General features: G+C 53.6%; 1 protein-coding gene across 2 annotated transcripts in view; it reads right to left on the bottom strand.

Annotated features, from left to right (window-relative positions):
* xylt2 (xylosyltransferase II) overlaps positions 1–24,006 on the bottom strand; it is a 551,366-nt gene that overhangs the window by 318,980 nt on the left and 208,380 nt on the right. For both annotated transcript variants that reach the window (XM_085963201.1, XM_085963202.1), the window contains exon 3: positions 2,768–2,943. In XM_085963201.1, coding sequence (XP_085819327.1) covers positions 2,768–2,943 — 176 coding nt within the window. The remainder of the gene's footprint in view (positions 1–2,767; positions 2,944–24,006) is intronic.

Genomic DNA, 24,006 nt, shown 5'->3' with positions numbered 1-24,006 from the left:
CCACTAGTTACTGCCTGCCAGCCCGAAAATGACCTGTTTATTCCCACTCTGTTTTCTGTCAGTTAACCAATCCTCTATCTATGCTAATATATTACCCCCAATCCCATGAGCCCTAATCTTGTGTAACAACCTCTTGTGTGGCACCTTATCGAATGCCTTCTGAAAAGATACACGATTTTTATTTCTCCCTACACATTTCTTTCTCCTGGGGCTTTTCACATTGGGAAGCTGAGTCCAAGTGTAGTCTTCGGTGGAGTGGGGTTAGAGGGAGAGGGGATAATGGCGTGCAGACGTTATTCAATCTGCATTTTAAAATCATACATTCTATCCTTATTTTTATATATTATTTGATTTGATATTATTTATAGCTAAATAGCAAAACTAAGCAATTTGGGAAGCAAAGAAGTAGAGTTGGTTGGAGTGTAAGAGTCTCTGTGCAGCACAGGTTGAGATGGGAAAATGCAAAGCTAAGATTATAGCACCTCCACTGGCGGGCGGGTGTAATTACAGCGTGACAAGTTTACTTAGGCAGTTCCCATTCTAAACATGGGCATCGGGATTTATAATGGAAAAAGATTAACTCAAAGGTGTGATAAAAATGTAACAACAGGAAGTAATGTTTTGTAGTGGAGGTGCATGCATATAAGATTTTTAATATATTGGCCCAGAAATTCGGGTCTCCACGCGTGAGTACGCACGGGGTACTCACCTGTAGGCCCAATGGAAGTGCCGGTTTCCTGCATGCACTGCGCGTGCGCGGGAAACCGGCACTTCCGTTCCCCTGAAAGCAGGGGTTAAGAGATCGAACGCGTGCGCAGGAGAGGCTGCGCGTGTGCATCGAACTTACGTTTTTTTTGCAAGTTTTCCCGGGAGGGTAAGTCGCCAGAAGTTATACATTTAAAAAGCAGGCGCAAGGCCTGCTTTTTACAAGGTAAGTGGTGAATTAATTAAAATTAAAACACTTTTTCCACAGGTTTATTATTTTTAAATACTTTAAAGCAAGGTAAGTTTATTTTTAGCCCCGTTAGAAAATAAAAGTATTTTTTTCAAAAATTTAAATTATTGTTTAAAATAGTTATTTCATGTAATTTATAGTTTATTTAAAAAATGTGATTTTTTAAAAATGTATTTGAAGATATAGTGATGTTTTGGGGCTCGTAGTATTTATAAGTTTCGACAGCTCTTCCTGTCAAACTTATGAATGGAGCATTCCCTGCTCCGATTGGCTCCCCATGGCCCACGTGATTCCAGGGGATGCATCGAACTAACTGCACCCCTGGGATGCGCAAACACTGCGCGCCGTCAGCTGGACCAGGCCCCGGATCGGAATCCCACGCGGGCCCACAGCTCAACGGCCGGCGCGCAAGGTAAGTGCAGGTCGGGGGCTTACACCCGCGGGAAGCCCCCGACCCAAATTTCTGGGCCATTATTTTCCTCTACCATTTCAAACATTACTCGCCAACAATGTGCATGTGCAAAGGATTATTTCTCAAATGGCAAATGCAAGTTTCCCACAGGGTCTAGCAGTGTGAAATTATAGAGATTTTACAACATGGAAACCGGTCGAACAGCCCAACCAGTTCGCAACTTAGTTTATCCTCCACACGAACAGTATCGTAATCCCATATCCCCGCCCTGTTCCCATATCTTTACTCCCTTTCCTTCAACCATCTATCTATTCTCAAATGCAGACAAGCCATTCAGACAAGGAGGTCCCAATTTGGCAGTAGTTTGATCACGACCTTGGACCTCAGCTCTCCTGGGCTGGGGAATCAGTGACGGTTCCTGGTCCTGATCATGATACAGTAAACCCTGCTGGAAAGTGCCTGGATATACATATCAGATTAGAAAAGAATCAGATTAGGATGCACTCCAGAGATAAAGAGCCTGCCAAAACTCTCACGAGCAAGAGCCACTTGGGTGAGGTTCCACGGGGCTGCCGGCACGTGGAAATGAGCCTCAGCGAGAGTCAGCATCATCATTAGAGGAGGGGAGAGAACTGGCAAAAATAAACTGGCTCGCCATCAAAAGGGATGCAAAATATTGGACATCTGATGTTCACAATTAAGCTGCATTCCTCAATCCCTTCCCTGCTTCAATATCCTTCCTTGGGCATTATTCCACAAATCGATTACTGTTTAGGAACATAGGAATGGGAGCAGGCCATTCAGCCCCTCGAGACTGCTCCGCCATTCTATTAGATCACGGTTGGTCTGTATCTTAACTCCATCTACCCACCTTTGCTCCATACCCCTTGATACCCTTACCCAACAAAAATCTACCAATATCAGTCCTGAAAATTTCAACTGACCCCAGCATCCTCAGAATTCCACTACCCTTTGTGTGAAAAGTGCTTCCTTCCTGAACGACCTAGCTCTAATTTTAAGATTGTATGCCCATGTTCTGGAGTCTTTCATTCCTTTATCGTTTTAAACACCTCCATCAGATCAACCGTCTAAACTCAAGGGAATACAAGCCTAGTCTATGCAACCAGTCCTCATAATTTAGCCCCGGTATCATTCTGGTGAATCGGCGCTGTACTCACTCCAAGGCCAATATACTTTTCCTGCGGTTTGATGCCCTTTTGATTGAAACATTTCCCCCCCTCTTCCCACAATTTCACTTCTTACTCCATACCTGTGCCCTCGTTTTGAAACCACATCAGTTCCATTAGTGTTTTGCTCCAATATGTGTGTAATTAGCGGGTGAAGCTCTCAGCCACACAACAAGCAGTAACCACTGCACTCAGGTCTGTGGGAGCACCTACCTTGTCTACGTGGATGTAGTAGAAGTGGTGCTGATGATAGATGGCTTTGATCAGTCGTTTCAGCTGCCTGATGGCTCTGCCATGAACAACAAGGACGTAGGCAATTCTAACGGGGTTCTGGACTGATGCCACATCCACATTGCCGTCTTCCCACTGGATGTTGCTGTTGGGTTTCCCTGCAAAGAAATGCTACAAGTTAGTACAATAATCGCAGCCGTGCAAGGCTCTAATGCAACCCCCAAAGGTTCTTTCTAATTTATTCCCCCAATTCTCTCTCCTTCTCGTCACATCGTTAAGGGCACCACCCGCTGGGGTATGATTCCCCTGCAGCCACTTGTTACATTGCTCAAACAGCCATTCATCAGGTGCACTGCTGGGGAGCTAGGCAGACATTCTGATCTTTGGAGGGTATCACAATTGAGGCTGATCCTGTCCTTATTGATGTCCTCTCTCTAGCGGCTGGGGCTGGGGGTGGGGGGATGAACACTGACTATAAACAGAGGCATAGAGTACAAAAGCAAGGGAGTTATGTTAAGCCTTTATAAAACACTTGTTAGGCCTCAGCTGGAGTATTGTGTCCAATTCTGGGCACCACACTTTAGGAAGGATGTCAAGGACTTGGAGAGGAGATTTACTAGAATGGTACCAGGGATGAGGGTGTGAGGTGGCAGGGGTGGGTGCGAGATGGCAGGGGTGGGGTGGGTGTGAGATGGCAGGGGTGGGGGGGTGGGGTGGGTGTGAGATGGCGGGGGTGGGGTGGGGTGGGTGTGAGATGGCGGGGGTGGGGTGGGGTGCGGTGGGTATGAGATGGCAGGGGTGGGGTGGGGTGGGTTTGAGATGGCGGGGTGGCGTGGGGTGGGTGTGAGATGGCGGGGGTGGCGTGGGGTGGGGTGGGTATGAGATGGCAGGGGTGGGGTGGGGTGGGTTTGAGATGGCGGGGTGGCGTGGGGTGGGTGTGAGATGGCGGGGGTGGCGTGGGGTGGGGTGTGTGAGATGGCGGGGTGGGGTGGCGTGGGTGTGAGATGGCAGGGGTGGCGTGGGGTGGGTGTGAGATGGCGGGGGTGGGGTGGGTGTGAGATGGCGGGGGTGGGGTGGGGTGGGGTGGGTATGAGATGGCAGGGGTGGGGTGGGGTGGGTTTGAGATGGCGGGGTGGCATGGGGTGGGTGTGAGATGGCGGGGGTGGGGTGGGGTGGGGTGTGTGAGATGGCGGGGGTGGGGTGGGGTGGCGGGGGTGGGGTGGGGTGGGTGTGAGATGGCAGGGGTGGCGTGGGGTGGGTGTGAGATGGCGGGGGTGGGGTGGGTGGGGTGAGATGGCGGGGGTGGGGTGGGGTAGGGTGGGGTGAGATGGTGGGGTGGGGTGGGTGTGAGATGGCGGGGTGGCGTGGGGTGGGTGTGAGATGGCGGGGGTGGGGTGGGGTGGCGTGTGTGAGATGGCGGGGGTGGGGTGGCGGGGGTGGGGTGGGGTGGGGTGGGTGTGAGATGGCAGGGGTGGGGTGGGGTGGGTGTGAGATGGCGGGGGTGGCGGGGGTGGGGTGAGATGGCGGGGGTGGGGTGGGGTGGGGTGAGATGGTGGGGTGGGGTGGGGTGGGGTGGGGTGAGATGGCGGGGGTGGGGTGGGGTAGGGTGGGGTGAGATGGTGGGGTGGGTGTGAGATGGCGGGGGTGGCGTGGGGTGGGTGTGAGATGGCGGGGGTGGCGGGGGTGGGGTGAGATGGCGGGGGTGGGGTGGGGTAGGGTGGGGTGAGATGGTGGGGTGGGGTGGGGTGGGGTGTGTGAGATGGTGGGGTGGGGTGGGGTGGGGTGAGGGAAGAAGTTATGATGCTCTGACCATCACGGTGTGGGGCAGGCTTGATGGACAAGCTGGTCGTCTCCTGCCATTGAATTTGTATGTTCGTATGAACAGTAAAAACCCAAGTTGATTTTAGACCAAGGGCATTCAGGCAACTCGTTGTTGCCCCACTACCTCCACATTGTCTGAGACCAGGTATTGAACTTGGGACTTCCCTGGTTTCGACCTCTCAGCGTCACACTGGGCAGTACCACTAACCGAGAGTCCGCAGGGAGCTTTCAATAACCTTCCGTTTGTCTCAAAAAGAGGAAGCTTTCTTCCAATAGTGAGTTGAAAAAAAGCTGTCATATTTAACACAATGGAGAAGTGCACAGAGTGCTCTGACAGCAACCCTGCTAATGTTTATACTAAGTGATAGAAAGAACTGTCTAAAGCTGCAGAAAGTGTTAAAGAAAGCCCTTAAAGAAAAAAGGTGGGACTAACAAATCTAGAGCCCCCTGGATATCTAGAGACATACAGGGTAGGATAAAGAAAAAAGGGAGGCGTATGACAGATACCGAGGGCTAAATACTCCAGAATCTTTAGAGGAGTACAGAAAGTGCAGCGGTGCAATTAAAAATATTAGGAAAGCAAAGAGAGAGCATGAAAAATTCTTGGCAAGTAAAATCAAGGAAAACCCAAAGATGTTTTATAAAGAGTATATTAAGAGTAAGAGGACAACTAAACAAAGGGTAGGGCCTATTAGAGATCATGAGGGTAATCTGTGTCTGTTTTCACAAAGGGGAGGGGCGAAGCAGACATTGCTATCGGGGGGGGGGAGGGTGAAATATTAGATGAAATAAACATAGTGAGAGAGGAAGTATTAAGGGGTTTAGCAGCTTTAAAAGTGGATAAATCCCCAGGCTCAGATGAAATGTATCCCAGGTTGTTAAGCGAAGCGAAAGAGGAAATAGCAGAGGCCCTGACCATCATTTTTCAATCCTCTCTGGCTTCAGGTGTGGTGCCGGAGGACTGGAGGACTGCTAATGTGGTACCCTTGTTTAAAAAGGGAGAAAAGGATAGACCGAGTAATTACAGGCCGGTCAGCCTAACCTCGGTGGTGGGAAAATTATTGGAAAGCATTCTGAAGGACAGGATTAATCTTCATTTAGAAAGACACGGATTAATCAAGGATAGTCAGCACGGATTTGTTAAGGGAAGGTCGTGTCTGACAAACTTGATTGAATTTTTTGAGGAGGTAACAAGGAGGGTAGATGAGGGTAGTGCGTTTGATGTAGTGTATATGGACTTTAGCAAGGCTTTTGATAAGGTTCCACTTGGCAGACTGGTCACGAAGTTAAAAGCCCATGGGATCCAGGGCAAAGTGTCAAGTTGGATTCAAAACTGGCTCGGAGACAGGAAGCAGAGGGTAATGGTTGATGGTGTTTTTGTGACTGGAAGGCTGTTTCCAGTGGGGTTCTGCAGGGCTCAGTACTAGGTCCCTTGCTTTTTGTGGTATATATCAATGATCAAGACTTGAATATAGGGGGTATGATTAAGAAGTTTGCAGATGATACTAAAATCGGCTGTGTGGTTGATACTGAAGGAGGAAGCTGTAGACTGCAGGAAGATATCAATAAATTGGTCAGGTGGGCAGGACAGTGGCAAATGGAATTCAATCCGGAGAAGTGTGAGGTAATGCATTTGGGGAGGGCTAACAAGGAAAGGGAATACACATTAAATGATAGGACACTGAGTAGTGCAGAAGATCAGAGGGACCTTGGAGTGCATGTCCACAGACCCCTGAAGGTAGCAGGCCAGGTAGATAAGGTGGTTAAGAAGGCATACGGAATGCTTGCCTTTATTAGCCGTGGCATAGAATACAAGAGCATGGGGGGTTATGCTTCAACTGTATAAAACACTAGTTAGGCCTCAGCTAGAGTACTGCGTGCAGTTCTGGTCACCACATTACAGGAAAGATGTGATTGCACTAGAGAGGGTGCAGAGGAGATTTACAAGGATGTTGCTGGGAGTAGAGAATCTTAGCTATGAGGAAAGACTGGATAGGCTGGGTCTGTTTTCCTTGGAACAGGGGAGGCTGAGGGGAGACCTTATTGAGGTGTATAAAATTATGAGGGGCATAGATAAAGTGGATAGAAAGGACCTATTTCCATTAGCAGAGGGGTCAAAAACCAGGGGGCACCGATTTAAAGTAATTGGGGGAAGGTTTAGAGGGGATTTGAGAGGAAATGTCTTCACCCAGAGGGTTGTGGGGGTCTGGAACTCACTGCCTGAAAGGGTGGTAGAGGCAGGAACCCTAACCACATTTAAAAAGTACTTGGATGTGCACTTGGGATGCTCCAACCTGCAGGGCTACGGACCGAGAGCTGGGAAGTGGGATTAGGCTGGATAGCTCTTTGTTGGCCGGCGCGGACACGATGGGCCGAAATGGCCTCCTTCCGTGCTGTAACTTTCTATGATTCTATGAGGAGATAGTCCATCAGCTGTTACACATGGTTTTCCCACTCCCACTGATGGTTCAGTCTGTAAGCCTCGTGTGCAACACCCACAAAGAGCTGGAAGATCCAGGATCGGATCGGATCCTTGGTCTGCGCTGAGCTAGCTAATTTCGTTGTATGCAGTGGGAGTGCCACAATTGGCGTCAGCGCTCTTGAAATAGGGAGAAGAAAAATCAGGGTCCCTGTTCCTGTTCCTCAGTGACCAACTCTCAAAAATGTGCATTTGGCCATCAGTTGAGAGCGGGACCTGGACAGGCTCTGACGCCCACCCCCTCCACTGTTACCAGCACTCACAACCAAGGGTCACTGTAGTGTCCATCAGTTCCCTCTGTTACAAAGATGGTGCGGTAGGTTCTGGGGAATGGTGGGCAGCTAGGTCAGGGTGGGAGCTGGCTGATTTTGTGCGGATAATATTGCATGTGAGTCTGCTTGGAGCAGAGAGCAAATATAACTTGAGGTTAGGAAGGAAAGAAGCAAACAGATCACTAAGGTTAATAAAAGGATAATGGAAAGTCACTAAGTCATTCGGATAAGACGTTAAACCAAAGCCCCGTCTGCTGTAAAAGATCCCATGGCACTATTGGAAGTGCATCAGTCAGCTCTCCGGATGTCCTGGCCAACCATCATCAGAACCAGATGAACTGGTCATTAGAGAGAGGAGGAGGGGGGAGAAGAGAAGAGAAAATGGGACCAAAATAGATTAAATAAAATAGGGATGGTAACAGGGACTCTCACTGCAGACTCACAAGCTCTTTTCACAAGTTTTACCTGTGAGGTTTTATCAAATATAGATCATATATCATACAGAGCGGAAACATCACACTGCTTCTCAATCCAGGAAGCACTGCACATCCTCACAGATCGGACCTGCAATGTTTTGTTTTCTGTAACTTTTAGTTAAAGTTCTGGACCATTTAGAATGGGCACAATCCACTACTTTAGGGTCAAAACAATGGACTAGGACAGCATGGCGACGTTGCTGAGGCGCAGTGTGCCACCGTGTAGTCAGAGGCGGCTGCGCGATTCCTGTACATGCTGAGGTCTCCTTCACAGATGCGTCGGTGTAGGAACATGACACCAGGGGCTTCGAGGGTTAAATTATGAGGTCAAGCTGCAAAGACCAGGAATGTATTCCCTTGAATACTGAAGATTGAGGGGTGATCTAATTGAGGTGTTTAAGGTGATTAAAGGAGTTGATCGGGTGGATAGAAACTATTTCCTCTGGTGGGGGAATTAGGAACAAGGTAGCATAACCTTAAAATTACAGCCAGGCCGTTCAGGGGCAATGTCGGGAAGCACTTCTTCACACAAAGGGTAGTGGAAATCTGGAACTCACCCCCCAAAAAAACTGTTGAGTTATTTAACCCTTTTAATCCCGGTGTTGAGATACCGCGGCAAACGTGGGAGTCGAGACCAGAGCTAGTAAAACACAACTGCTTTATTCAACCTCATGGCAAAAAGGAACTAGAAAAGCCCGCGCATCCACTTAAATAAATACTCCCCAGACAGGAAGTGCTCCCGGCAGCCTGTCCCTGTGGGAAACAAGTTGCTGGAGGAAAGGGCCCCCGGCTGGGGGCGTCTGCTTAAACTGTCCGTGCCGCCGTGAGTGGATTATGTCCAGTGGTGGTGTGTCGCCACAGAGCTCCCCCCAGAATCCGCTTAGGAGGAGTGGACAAGTCGTGACGGTGGTCTGATGGTTCTGCCGCAGCGGCTCTGAGTGGTCGCCGGTCTAGTTGGTGGGGTCGGGCGGTTCGCCGCCGGCTGTGCTGGCTTGCTGGCGGGACGGCCTCTAGTTGGAGGCCGGGCCACGGGGACCTGTTCCCCTGGTTCTGTGTGTGCTGGTTTGAGCCGGTCGATGGAGACTGTGTTGACCCTGTCGCCGAGTCGCAGCTTGAAGACCTTGTCCCCGGTTTGTAGTACCTCGTACGGTCCGTCGTACGGGGGTCGCAGGGGCCCGCGGTGCGCGTCGTGTCGCACGAAGACGAAGCGCGCCTGCTGTAAATTTGGCGGGACGTGAGGTGCGAGTTCGTCGTGTCGGTTGACCGGAAGTGGGGTGAACTGCTGAGCGGAAGAGAAAGAGTTGAGCCGCTGCTGTTCGGCCAACCAAGGCGTGGTAGCCTCCGGAAGGAATTCGCCTGGGACGCGCAGCGGTTGTCCGTAGACTAACTCCGCTGCCGAGGACTGGAGGTCTTCCTTGACTGCGGTGCGTAGGCCTAGTAGCACCCACGGTAGGCGGTCAGTCCAGGTACTGTCCTGCAGGCCGGCGCGGAGTGAGGCCTTGAGTGACCTGTGGAAGCGTTCACACAGCCCATTGGCCTGCGGGTGGTACGCCGTGGTTCGGTGGAGCGTCACCCCGAGGTTGCGTGCTGTGGCCGTCCAGAGTTCGGAGGTGAACTGGGCGCCTCTGTCAGAGGTTATGTCGGCTGGTACGCCGAACCTTGCGACCCAGGTGTTAACGAACGCCCTGGCGATGTCGGCTGTAGTGGTGGAGGGCAGCGGCACTGCCTCAGGCCAGCGTGTGTAGCGGTCGACCATCGCGAGGAGATAAGTTTGGCCTTGCGATGGCGGCAGAGGACCGACGATGTCGACGTGTACGTGGTCGAAGCGGCGGCTGGGTACCTCGAAGTCTCCCAGGGGTGCTTTTGTGTGTAGCTGTACCTTAGCCCGTTGGCAGGCGAGGCAGGAGGTGGCCCAAGTCCGAACATCTTTGCTGAGGCCGCGCCAGACGAAACGCTGGGAGAGGCGTTTGACGGATGCGCGGGCACCCGGATGGGAGAGCGCGTGTAGCGCGTCGAAGATGCGGCGGCGCCAGGTTGCAGGGACGACCGGCCTGGGTTGGCTGAGTGAGACGTCGCAAGTGACTGCCGTGGCTTCGGGCCCGTGCGCGACCTTGGCTAGGCGTAGCCCTGGCAGGCTGGCAGCCGCCGAGAGGAGGTCTGGGTCCGTGAGCTGGGCCGCTGCTAGTTGCGCGTAGTCGACCGCGAGGTGATTCGCGCAGATGGCGGGACGGGAAAGGCAGTCGGCGACAACGTTGTCTCTACCGGAGACGTGCTGGATGTCCGTAGTAAACTCGGACACGGCCACGAGCTGGCGTTGCTGCCTAGCGGACCAGGGTTCGGTGTGCTTGGCCATCGCGTATGTGAGCGGCTTGTGGTCCACGTACGCGGTGAAGGGGCGGCCTTCCAGGAGGAACCTGAAATGGCGGACCGACAGGTGGAGCGCGAGAAGCTCGCGGTCGAAAGTGGAGGGGGCGCAGTTGGCGGCTGTAGAAGGCAAGTGGCTGCCACGCGTCATTGACCCACTGCTCGAACACGGCTCCGACCGCGTGGTCGGAGGCGTCGGTGGTGAGCGCGACCCGGGCATCGGCCCTCGGGTGCGCGAGCAGGGTGGCGTCGGCGAGCGCGTTTTTGGTGGCGTCGAAGGCGGCTGACGTGTCAGTGGTCCAGGCTACGTTCATCTTGCCGGATTTACCTTGGAGGGAGTCGTATAGGGGTTTCATGAGGGCTGCAGCTCTGGGGATGAACCTGTTGTAGAAGTTCACCATCCCGAGGAACTCCTGGAGGCCCTTGATGGTTTTGGGGCGGGGGAATTGCTGGACGGCCTGCACCTTGTTGGGCAGGGGGACGGCCCCAGCAGGGGTGATGTGGTGACCGAGAAAATCGATCTCAGTTAGGCCGAATTGGCACTTCGCCGGGCTCAGGATGAGCCCGTGTTGGGCTAGGCGCCCGAACAGGATGCGAAGGTGTTCCTGTTTGGAGGAGCTGGCCACAAGAATGTCGTCTAGATAGACGAATAGGAAGTTCAGGTCCCGGAGGACTGAGTCCATAAGGCGCTGGAAAGCCTGGGCTGCATTCTTGAGGCCGAAGGGCATCCTCAGGAACTCGAACAGGCCGAATGGGGTGATGACGGCCGTTTTGGGGATGTCCGCGGGGTGTACGGGGACTTGGTGGTAACCGCGCACCAGGTCGACCTTGGAAAAGACGGTTCGTCCGGCCAATCGGGCCGAGAAGTCCTGGATGTGTGGCACCGGGTATCGGTCGGGGGTGGTGGCGTCGTTGAGGCGGTGGTAGTCCCCGCAAGGGCGCCAGCCTCCGCCGGGCTTGGGGGCGATGTGGAGGGGCGAGGCCCAAGGGCTGCTGGAGCGGCGGATGATGCCGAGTTGTTCCATGGTGGTGAACTCGGCCCACGCGATTTCCAGCTTGGCCGGGTTGAGTCTGCGGGCGTGGGCAGAAACTGGGGGGCCGGTGATGGGAATATAGTGCTCCACACCATGTTTGGCGGCTTTGGCCGAAAAGGTCGGGTTAGTGAGGGCGGGAAACTCGGCTAGGAGTGCCGAGTAGTCGTCCGTGGCTCTGGCGAGGCAGTAGGTCGTCAGGCCGGCCGAACGGGCCGGGGTGAATGCGCCGGGGATGGGGGCCATAGTGTTGATGTCGACGAGGCGGTGCCTCAGAATGTCAACAAGGAGGCCGTGCGCGCGTAGGAAGTCGGCGCCGATGAGTGGGCAGAGGACCTTGGCTGTGAGGAACTCCCAGCGGTAGCGGCGGCCTGCGAGGTCGAGCGTGACCATGCGGGTGCCATATGTGCGGATGTCAGAGCCATTGGCTGCGGCCAGCGTGATACCCCGTGTGCCGCGTTGGATTTCGAGGGCGGAGGCGGGGGTGATGCTGTGCTGGGCCCCTGTGTCGCACAGAAATCGGCAGTTGGTTCTGTCGTCGGTGACGTACAGTAGAGGCCCCTTTTGCCCCGCGGCCATCGCGGGGGCCGGTGCGGGGGGGGGGGTTTGGAAGTGCACGGTGGCGTGCAGCGTTGGGCCCTAGTGCCAAAACGGGTGTGGTAGTAGCAGTGACCCGGAGTGGTAGGGCGGTCGGGCCTAGTGGGCCGGGAAGACCGCGTGGTCGTTGCCGTGAGGTCGGGCGCGACGTCGCGAGCGGACTGCGCAGAGAGCAGCTGGTCGGCCTTTTCGGCTATGTCATTCAGGTCCGTGGAGCCAGACTCCACAATGAGCGGGCGGATGCTGGCGGGGAGCTGCCGAATGAAAAGCGTGCGAAAGAGGGCGCCGGTGTTTTTGTCGTCCGAGAGGGACAGCATGTGGGAAAGCAGATCCGAGGGTGAAGCGTCACCAAGGCTGGGGAGGTCAAGGAGTTGGCAGTTGGGCTGGTAAGAGGACATTTGAAATTTTTTAAGGAGCGCAGCCTTCAGATGTTCGTACTTGCCTTCCACTGGTGGATCCTGCAGCGTTGCCCAAACCTTGGGGACTGTGGCGTAGGTGAGAGAGGAGATGAGGTAGTCGTACTTTGTGGCGTCGACTGTAATGTGTTTCAGCCGGAATCTGGACTCAGCTTGAACAAACCAGGCTTCGGCCAGGTTCTCCCAAAAGTCCGGTAGTTTAACCATGACTGCGTTTGTATCCGCCATGCTAGCTTAGGATTCGTCCTGAGCGTCGGGGTCACCAGTGTTGAGATACCGCGGCAAACGTGGGAGTCGAGACCAGAGCTAGTAAAACACAACTGCTTTATTCAACCTCATGGCAAAAAGGAACTGGAAAAGCCCGCGCATCCACTTAAATAAATACTCCCCAGACAGGAAGTGCTCCCGGCAGCCTGTCCCTGCGGGAAACAAGTTGCTGGAGGAAAGGGCCCCCGGCTGGGGGCGTCTGCTTAAACTGTCCGTGCCGCCGTGAGCGGATTATGTCCAGTGGTGGCGTGTTGCCACACCGGTATCATTCTGGTGAATCCATGATGCTCCCCCTCCAAGGCCAATATATCCTTCCTGAGGAACGGTGCTCAGGACTGAACACAGGGTCCAGATGGGGCCTGACCAGAGCTTTATATAACTGAAGCATAACTTCTGCCCCTTTGTATTCCAGCCCCTGAGATAAAGGCCAACATTCCATTCACCTTTATAATTATTTTTTGTTCCTGTCCACCAGTTTTTAGTGCTTTCTATCCAGGGACCCCTAACTCTCTCCGCTCCTCCACAGTTCCCAGCTTCTCACTATTTAGAAAATACTCTGATCTCTTTCTTCAGTCCAAAGGGGATGACCTCACACTTCCCCACGTTGAACTCCAGTTGCCAGTTTTACCCACTCACTTACTCTATCAACGTCCCTTTGCAACTTCCTGCTCCCATCGACATAACCCAGCCTGACACATTCAGCGCAGCGCCGCGCTCAGGGGCTGCTGTCTTTATTTGTGCCCCACTGCATGACCTAACCCAGCCTGACACATTCAGCGCAGCGCCGCGCTCAGGGGCTGCTGTCTTTATTTGTGCCCCACTGCACGACCTAACCCAGCCTGACATTCAGCGCAGCGCAGCGCTCAGGGGCTGCTGTCTTTATTTGTGCCCCACTGCACGACCTAACCCAGCCTGACACATTCAGCGCAGCGCCGCGCTCAGGGGCTGCTGTCTTTATTTGTGCCCCACTGCATGACCTAACCCAGCCTGACATTCAGCGCAGCGCAGCGCTCAGGGACTGCTGTCTTTATTTGTGCCCCACTGCACGACATAACCCAGCCTGACACATTCAGCGCAGCGCCGCGCTCAGGGGCTGCTGTCTTTATTTGTGCCCCACTGCACGACCTAACCCAGCCTGACACATTCAGCGCAGCGCCGCGCTCAGGGGCTGCTGTCTTTATTTGTGCCCCACTGCACCACCTAACCCAGCCTGACACATTCAGCCCAGCGCAGCGCTCAGGGACTGCTGTCTTTATTTGTGCCCCACTGCATGACCTAACCCAGCCTGACATTCAGCGCAGCGCAGCGCTCAGGGGCTGCTGTCTTTATTTGTGCCCCACTGCACGACCTAACCCAGCCTGACATTCAGCGCAGCGCAGCGCTCAGGGACTGCTGTCTTTATTTGTGCCCCACTGCACGACCTAACCCAGCCTGACATTCAGCGCAGCGCCGCGCTCAGGGGCTGCTGTCTTTATTTGTGCCCCACTGCACCACCTAACCCAGCCTGACACATTCAGCGCAGCGCCCAGGGGCTGCTGTCTTTATTTGTGCCCCACTGCACGACATAACCCAGCCTGACACATTCAGCGCAGCGCCGCGCTCAGGGGCTGCTGTCTTTATTTGTGCCCCACTGCACGACCTAACCCAGCCTGACACTCAGCGCAGCGCAGCGCTCAGGGGCTGCTGTCTTTATTTGTGCCCCACTGCACGACCTAACCCAGCCTGACACATTCAGCCCAGCGCAGCGCTCAGGGGCTGCTGTCTTTATTTGTGCCCCACTGCACGACCTAACCCAGCCTGACACATTCAGCCCAGCGCAGCGCTCAGGGGCTGCTGTCTTTATTTGTGCCCCACTGCACGACCTAACCCAGCCTGACATTCAGCGCAGCGCCGCGCTCAGGGGCTGCTGTCTTTATTTGTGCCCCACTGCACGACCTAACCCAGCCTGACACATTCAGCGCAGCGCAGCGCTCAGGGGCTGCTGTCTTTATTTGTGCCCCACTGCACGACCTAACCCAGCCTGACACATTCAGCGCAGCGCCGCACTCAGGGGCTGCTGTCTTTGCATGAAACGATAAACCGAGGTCCAGTCTGCCTGTTTGATGGAAGAAACCGTAGTATCGTTCTCCAGGTGACCTAGCTAACATTCCTCCCTTAACCAACACTACCAATAACAAATGAACTGCTCATTTTTTTCATTAACTGTTTGTGGGATCTTGCTGTGTGCAAAGTGGCTGCTGCAATTTCTACAGAACAGTGACTGCACTTCAAAAGTACTTCATTGGCTGTGAAGCTCTTTGAGACGTACTGAGGATGTGAAAGGCTCTATACAAATGTAAGTTCATTCTTTTTTGATACAATGATAGCTTTATAAATATGTTCTAAAGCAGAGGTTCCCAAACGGGGTGGGTGGGTGTGGCGGGGTGTGATTATTGTTCGCTTAATGTGATTTTAGATTGAAATTTGCAGTTTGTTTTTAATTTTATTGAAAGCCTGTTGTGTGTATTTTTGTCCACTTTGCCATAAGTGAAACAGATGAGCTCTGGCAGGGGTGGGGGGGGGTGATGTTCTAGGGGCAAACATCCCCATTGCTGATAGCGGCCAGGAAAACTGAAGCCACTGATTTAACGGCAATCTTGGACAAGCAAACTGGAGGCCAACCAATTCCAGAAAAAAGAGACCAGCTCCACCCCCACCGAGAGACCAGCTCCACCCCCAGCGAGAGACCGCCTCCCCCAGCGAGAGACCGCCTCCCCCAGCGAGAGACCGGCTCCTCCCCCAGCGAGAGACCGGCTCCACCCCCAGTGAGAGACCGGCTCCACCCCCAGTGAGAGACCGGCTCCACCCCCAGCGAGAGACCGGCTCCACCCCCAGCGAGAGACCAGCTCCACCCCCAGCGAGAGACCGGCTCCACCCCCAGCGAGAGACCGCCTCCCCCAGCGAGGGACCGCCTCCTCCCGCGAGAGACCGGCCCCTCCCCCAGCGAGAGACCGCCTCCCCAGCGAGAGACCGGCCCCACCCCCAGCGAGAGTCCGCCCCCACCCCCAGCGAGAGTCCGCCCCCACCCCCAGCGAGAGACCGCCTCCCCAGCGAGAGACCGGCCCCACCCCCAGCGAGAGTCCGCCCCCAGCGAGAGACCGCCTCCCCCAGCGAGAGACCGGCCCCACCCCCAGCGAGAGTCCGCCCCCATCCCCAGCGAGAGATCGCCTCCCCAGCGAGAGACCGGCCCCTCCCCCAGCGAGAGACCGGCCCCACCCCCAGCGAGAGACCGCCCCCACCCCCAGCGAGAGACCGCCTCCCCCAGCGAGAGAATCCGCCTCCCCCAGCGAGAGACCGGCTCCACCCCCAGCGAGAGACGCCTCCCCCAGCGAGAGACGCCTCCCCTAGCGATAGATTGCCCCCCCCCCAGTGAGAGACGCCTCCCCTAGCGATAGATTGCCCCCACCAGCGATAGACCACCCCCCCCCGCAAGAGACCTCACCCCCCAGCGAGAGACCGTCCCCCCCAAGCAAGGCAATCAGCACACTTTCCAGGCTGAAATGTGAACAATGTTGAGTTGGACTGGTGGTGGCTATGGAACTGTACCCAAGTATGAGTTGCTACCTTCAGAAGGTAAGGGGAGAAAATTGAAGATGGTGGAGGGGCTAAGGTGAATTAAAATCTGCCATCACTGCCTTATGTTTTGTACGGCGGCACTGTTCCGTGGATAACGTTCATACAATGTTGGACCCACAAACACCGGTATTGTAATAATACACTGTAAGTTGATAGAATATTTTCTTTGGCCAGTTTTAATTGCCGTTTCCCGTGGAAGCTGTGATAGAGAATGTGTCCATGTGTGAGGAAGATGTGTTTTGAGTTTTTGGTCATTTTCACTTTGTGTAGTAATGACTATTTGATTCCAGGCCTGTGGGAAGAAATGGTTGCAACTCCTCTGTTGAATGCAATTAGTATTTTGGCATTGTAAATTAACTAAAATAAAATGAACTAAGTCAGCAGGATGGCCCTATGTTGATGAATAAAACTTTGTTTTGCCGCTTTCTTAGCCAAGAGTACAGGGCCACAAGAAGAGCCTTTGCAGATTTTTCGTTAAGGCCTTTTTTCTGTCGTCAAAATGTTGGGGGCAGATGAAACGTCTTAAGCAATATCTTAGCCGAGAAAATAAAATCCTCGTGTGCTGCAAAAACACTGTTTCTTAGAAAGAAGGAGGCGTGCATGGGACATGAGTCCTCGAAAGGTTTTTTTAATTATTCATTCTCGGGATGTGGGCGTCGCTGACAAGGCCGGCATTTATTGCCCATCCCTAATTGCCCTCGAGAAGGTGGTGGTGAGCCGCCTTCTTGAACCGCTGCAGTCCGTGTGGTGAAGGTACTCCCACAGTGCTGTTAGGTACGGAGTTCCAGGATTTTGACCCAGCGACGATGAAGGATCGGTGATATACTTCTAAATTAGGATGGTGTGTGACTTGGAGGGGAACTTGGAGGTGGTGGTGTTCCCATGAGCCTGCTGCCCTTGTCCTTCTAGGTAGAAGAGGTCACGGGTTTGGGAGGTGCTGCCGAAGAAGCCTTGGTGAGTTGCTGCAGTGCATCTTGTAGATGGTACACACTGCAGCCACGGTACGCCGGTGGTGGAGGGAGTGGATGTTTAAGGTGGTGGATGGGGTGCTGATCAAGTGGGCTGCTTTGTCCTGGATGGTGTCGAGCCTCTCGAGTGTTGTTGGAGCTGCACTCATCCAGGCAAGTGGAGAGTATTCCATCACACTCCTTACTTGTGCCTTGTAGATGGTGGAAAGGCTTTGGGGAGTCAGGAGGTGAGACACTCGCCGCAGAATACCCAGCCTCTGACCTGCTCTTGTTGCCACAGTATTTATGTGGCTGGTCCAGTTAAGTTTCTGGTCAATGGCGACTCCCAGGATGTTGATGGTGGGGGATTCGGTGATAGCAATGCCATTGACTGTCAAGTGGAGGTGGCTAGACTTTCTCATGTTGGAGATAGTCATTGCCTGGCACTTGTGTGGCATGAATGTTACTTGCCACTTATCAGCCCAAACCCAAATGTTGTCCAGGCCTTGCTGGAAGAACTAAAATTGGGCAGTGAGCAGGTTATTGGTCAGGAAGTGCTATTTGATAGCACTGTCAATGACACCTTCCATCACGTTGCTGCTGATTGAGAGTAGACGGACAGGGGGGTAACTGACCAGATTAGATTTGTCCTGCATTTTGTGGAAAGGACATACCTGGTCAATTTTCCACATTGTTGGATAGATGCCAGTGTTGTTGCTGTACTGGAATTGTAAGCTGCTGTACACGTAATAAAACCGCTGCTACTGTGTGGAGATTGAAATTGTGAACGAATTGTGAGATGATAACAAATAGATTCAAAATGGAGGAGGTCAGTGTGTGTTCCTTTGTTTGCATGGATTCAAAAAGGAGGTGGTCAGCATGTGGTCCTTTGTTTGTATGGATTCAAAATGGAGGAGGTCAGCATGTGGTCCTTTGTTTGTATGGATTCAAAATGGAGGAGGTCAGCATGTGGTCCTTTGTTTGTATGGATTCAAAATGGAGGTCAGCATGTGGTCCTTTGTTTGGAAGACCAAGTTCAGTGTTCTTGCTCAGGCCAACATCCCCAGCATCGAAGCTCTGACCACGCACAATCAGCTCCGATGGACAGGTCACATTGTCCGCATGCCCGATACGAGACTCCCAAAACAAGCGCTCTACTCGGAGCTCCGGCATGGCAAGAGAGCCCCAGGTGGGCAGAGGAAACGCTTCAAGGACACCCTCAAAGCCTCCTTGAAAAAGTGTAACATCCCCACCGACACCTGGGAATCCCTGGCCCAAGACCGCACAAAGTGGAGGAGAAGCATCCGGGAAGGCGCCGAACACCTCGAGTCTCTTCGTCGGGAGCAAGCGGAAGCCAAGCGCAGGCAGCGCAAGGAGCGCACGTCAACCCAAGCACCCCACCCACCCGCCCCTTCAACCACCGTCTGCCCCACCTGTGACAGAGACTGTAGGTCCCGCATTGGACTAATCAGTCACCTGAGAACTCATTTATAATGTGGAAGCAAGTCATCCTCGGTTCCGAGGGACTGCCTAAGAAGAAGACGACATGGATAGGAAGGGGAAGCACAGGATGAAAAGGAAGTCCTGCTCCCCACACACATCACAGGAACATGAGCATATCATGCATAAGGAACACCAATCAGGGAAGGTTGGGGGTGAAGCTGACCTATCAGAGGGGGGACAGCTGTAGAAATACGAGGAACACATGCAAGAGAGCATTATAAAGAGAAAAGACAGAAGCGCGAAAATCAGGACAAAAGGAAGCTGTTTTAAATGGCCAGTCGACTTTTGAAGCCTACCATAATTCGAACTGATCATAATTCGAACTAATATGAAAGTCAGACATAGAGCGTATATATTGCTGGGACAGGACAGGAGAAGCAGCCAGTAGCATTTCTTTAAAATAAAAAGGAGCTTGCAATGAACAGCACACATCACCGGTCACTCTGGGTAAATAATAAATACCACCTCCTTAAACTTCAGCTCATCGAAAACTTGGCTGCCCGTGTCCTAACTCGCACCCAGTCCCGTTCACCCATCACCCCCTGTGCTCACTGCCCCGTGTCCTAACTCGCACCCAGTCCCGTTCACCCATCACCCCCTGTGCTCACTGCCCCGTGTCCTAACTCGCACCCAGTCCCGTTCACCCATCACCCCCTGTGCTCACTGCCCCGTGTCCTAACTCGCACCCAGTCCCGTTCACCCATCACCCCCTGTGCTCACTGCCCCGTGTCCTAAATCGCACCCAGTCCCGTTCACCCATCACCCCCTGTGCTCACTGCCCCGTGTCCTAACTCGCACCCAGTCCCGTTCACCCATCACCCCCTGTGCTCACTGCCACGTGTCCTAAATCGCACCCAGTCCCGTTCACCCATCACCCCCTGTGCTCACTGCCCCGTGTCCTAACTCGCACCCAGTCCCGTTCACCCATCACCCCCTGTGCTCACTGCCCCGTGTCCTAACTCACACCCAGTCCCGTTCACCCATCACCCCCTGTGCTCACTGCCCCGTGTCCTAACTCACACACAGTCCCGTTCACCCATCACCCCCTGTGCTCACTGCCCCGTGTCCTCACTCGCACCGAGTCCCGTTCACCCATCACCCCGTGCTCACTGCCCCGTGTCCTAACTCACACCCCGTCCCGTTCACCCATCACCCCCTGTGCTCACTGCCCCGTGTCCTAACTCACACCCAGTCCCGTTCACCCATCACCCCCTGTGCTCACTGCCCCGTGTCCTAACTCACACCCAGTCCCGTTCACCCATCACCCCCTGTGCTCACTGCCCCGTGTCCTAACTCACACCCAGTCCCGTTCACCCATCACCCCGTGCTCACTGCCCCGTGTCCAAACTCACACCCTGTCCCGTTCACCCATCACCCCCTGTGCTCACTGCCCCGTGTCCTAACTCACACCCAGTCCCGTTCACCCATCACCCCCTGTGCTCACTGCCCCGTGTCCTAACTCTCACCCATCACTCCCTGTGCTCACTGCCCCGTGTCCTAACTCACACCCAGTCCCGTTCACCCATCACCCCCTGTGCTCACTGCCCCGTGTCCTAACTCACACCCAGTCCCGTTCACCCATCACCCCCTGTGCTCACTGCCCCGTGTCCTAACTCACACCCAGTCCCGTTCATCCATCACCCCCTGTGCTCACTGACCCGTGTCCTAACTCACACCCAGTCCCGTTCACCCATCACCCCCTGTGCTCAGTGCCCCGTGTCCTAACTCACACACAGTCCCGTTCACCCATCACCCCCTGTGCTCACTGCCCCGTGTCCTAACTCGCACCGAGTCCCGTTCACACCATCACCCCCTGTGCTCACTGCCCCGTGTCCTAACTCACACACAGTCCCGTTCACCATCACCCCCTGTGCTCACTGCCCCGTGTCCTAAACTCGCACCGAGTCCCGTTCACCCATCACCCCCTGTGCTCACTGCCCCGTGTCCTAACTCACACCCAGTTCCGTTCACCCATCACCCCCTGTGCTCACTGCCCCGTGTCCTAACTCACACCCAGTCCCGTTCACCCATCACCCCCTGTGCTCACTGCCCCGTGTCCTAACTCACACCCAGTCCCGTTCATCCATCACCCCTGTGCTCACTGCCCCGTGTCAACCCCAACTCACACCCAGTCCCGTTCACCCATCACCCCCCTGTGCTCACTGCCACGTGTCCTAACTCACACCCAGTCCCGTTCCCCCATCACCCCCTGTGCTCACTGCCCCGTGTCCTAACTCACACCCAGTCCGTTCACCCATCACCCCCTGTGCTCACTGCCCCGTGTCCTAACTCACACCCAGTCCCTTTCACCCATCACTCCCTGTGCTCACTGCCCCGTGTCCTAACTCACACCCAGTCCCGTTCACCCATCACCCCTGTGCTCGCTGACCTACACTGGCTCCCTGTCCGGCAACACCTTGATTTTAAATTCTCATCCTCATTTCAAATCCCTCCAGGGCCTCGCCCCTCCCTATCTCTGTAACCCTCCGAGATCTCTGCACTCCTCCCATTCTGGCTTCTTATGCATCCCCCACTCCCTTCGCCCCACCATTGGCGGCCGTGCCTTCAGCTGCCTAGGCCCTAAGCTCTGGACTTCCCCTCCCTAATCCTCTCTGCCTTTTTTACCTCTCCTCATTTAAGATGCTCCTTAACACCTACCTCTTTGACCAAGCTTTTGGTTACCTGTCCTAATATGTGGCTCGGTGTCAGTTTGTTTTGTCTGATTAAGCTCCTGTGAAGCATCTTGGTATGTTTTACTTTGTTAAAGGCGCTATATAAATGCAAAGTGTTGTTGTATAACTGCACAAGGCAGGACAAGTGCAGGGCCACTGGTTTATGGTGACTGAATGAGTCAAATCCTGCTTTTATTTTGGGATTTTCACCCAGGATTGGGGAGCTGTATTTGTGACTTAACAGTCTGATTTGTAACAGACATCACTGGCCCAAACAAAATGCTATTAAAATCCCGACTAGTTTCCAACAGATCTTTGTTTTATCTGATGACAGATTCCTAAACTAGCTCACGCCCCGCAGCACACAGAGCACGGACCTTAAAGGAAGCCACAAGTAGCAGCTCTCAAGTACAAGTCTGAGCCACACTGAGGTTATCCTGGTGATGAATCTGGGATGTGTGGTTGAGGTGCCCTGGAGACACAGCTGAGGCTGAATGAAACAGCCAGAAAAAGAGGAAAAACTCAAGTCTGGCCTGGTGTTAACCCACATGGGATGTTAAAGCGAGCAAACTGGTTTGACTGAAAGAAGTTGGTTAAGTGTTCTGTACAGGTGTGATTAACGATACTGGTAATAGCAGAAGATTCATTTCTGGAGCCTAGGGATGGCACTTTCTTTCTACTGTCAGAGCTGGACAGGGGGCTAGGAGAGGAGAGGAATTGGTCGTGAGAAAAATTCACTGAAAACCTAAATCGGTGAGATGCCTGCTTCACAAGATGAGGAGAAAAGTATGGCTCCTGTTTTAGGAACTTTCCACACACTCCACTCAAAAACTGGTACTGGGCAACCTGAACTAAGCACGGTGTGATTATCTGCACCAAAACTTCTGCTGCCTTCTGCGCGCGATTTCCCGGGCCGCGTGTGCGCAGTAACCCAACATTTGCGGCCTGCAGCGTGAGCCACGCTATCCTCGGCTCCATGGGAGAAGGTCACTGGATCCGTGCTGGCCGGGGGAGAGGAGAGGATCGAAAGGAAGAGAGAGAGGGGGGGAGAGGGAGAGAGAGAGAGAGAGAGAGAGAGAGAAAGAGACGGGGGGGGGGGGGGGGGTGGGGAGGAAAGAGAGAGAGAGAGAGAGAGAGAGAGAGCAAGAGCTGGGGGGGGGGAGAGAGAGAGAGAGAGAGAGAGAGAGAGAGACTGGGGAGAGAGAGGGGAACTCTGCAGGGAGTGGGGGGGGCTGGAAAGGAGAGAGGGGGTCTGGGAGAGAGAGAGAGAGAGAGACTGGGGGGAGAGAGAGAGACTGGGGGAGAGAGAGAGAGAGACTGGGGGGAGAGAGAGAGAGAGACTGGGGGAGAGAGAGAGAGAGACTGGGGGAGAGAGAGAGAGAGACTGGGGGAGAGAGAGAGAGAGAGAGACTGGGGGAGAGAGAGAGAGAGAGACTGGGGGAGAGAGAGAGAGAGACTGGGGGAGAGAGAGAGAGAGACTGGGGGAGAGAGAGAGAGAGAGAGAGACTGGGGGAGAGAGAGAGAGAGAGAGAGAGGTGATAATAAACATCCAAAAACTAGCACTAAACTTCCTAAATCACCTCAAATCTAGCTCCCCAGACACCCTTCATTTCAAAGCCTTTCAGACCCAAGAGCTAAACCCAGAAAAGAGTCCCCTGAGTCAGCTGCTACTGAAACTAAGTACTCAGCCGGACCCTGACCAGCCCCAGACCAACACAGCCGTCCAAACACCAATCCGAGTGAACCAAATCATTAAAAAATGCAAAGAAACCTACCTGGAACATTGGAACAAAATAACCGAAAGCCAAAGCAGATTAGAATGTTACCGGGCCCCTAAAAAGAGAATATAAACTGGCAGACTACCTCACGACCATCAGAGACACAAAACAGAGACAGACCCTCACCAGGTACAGACTAAGCGACCACCAACTGGAAATTGAAAAAGGCAGATACAAGAAATCCTGGCAGCCTAGAGAGAATAGAATATGCGATCAATGTCTGGCTGGCGAGGTTGAAACAGAAATGCATTTCCTCCTAAAATGCGAAAAATTCAACACATCAAGAAACATATTATTCAACAAGCTAAGCCAAACAACCCCAGATTTCAAGGAATTGGATGATCTGTCAAAATTGAGATTAGTCCTAGGAGAAGGAGACAGACCATACCTTGGGGCCAAATATGTAACAACATGTCACAACCTGAGGACTGTTTAAAAGTAAGACTGTTTAAAATTAATATTGAACGTACCAAATGAAGTAGAAAGACTGTTTAAAATTAATATTGTTTAAAAGTAATATTGTATGTACCCAACAAATGTCAAATCGATTGACACCTACAGAATGTTGGAAAACTGTACCTTTTTGCTATGTAAGCTTTGGCAATATGGTTCTCTGTAAACTTTCATGCCAATAAAGCATTTGAACTGAACTGAACTGAGAGAGAAAGAGACGGGGGGGGGAGAGAGAGACTGGGAGAGAGAGAGAGAGAGACTGGGGAAAGAGAGGGGAACTCTGCAGGGAGGGGGGGGGCTGGGAGGGAGAGAGGGGGGGCTGGGAAGGAGAGAGGGGGCTGGGAGAGAGAGAGAGAGACTGGGGGAGAGAGAGAGGGAGAGAGAGAGAGACTTAGTGAACATAACCTGGCGATCGAAAAGGTAGACACAGACAGACCCGGATACCAAGAGAGGACAGGATATGCTCTCACTGCAGTCAGGGAGTGATGGAGACAGAGATGCACTTCCTCACAGCTTGTAGAAAATATCAG

The sequence above is a fragment of the Somniosus microcephalus genome, chromosome 21 (assembly GCF_052327205.1).
Source record: "Somniosus microcephalus isolate GS21.2 chromosome 21, FLI_Smic_1.0, whole genome shotgun sequence".
NCBI classification, from domain to species: domain Eukaryota; kingdom Metazoa; phylum Chordata; class Chondrichthyes; order Squaliformes; family Somniosidae; genus Somniosus; species Somniosus microcephalus.
The sequence above is the reverse complement of the archived record's forward strand: the minus strand, read 5'-3'. Positions and strand labels throughout refer to the sequence as shown.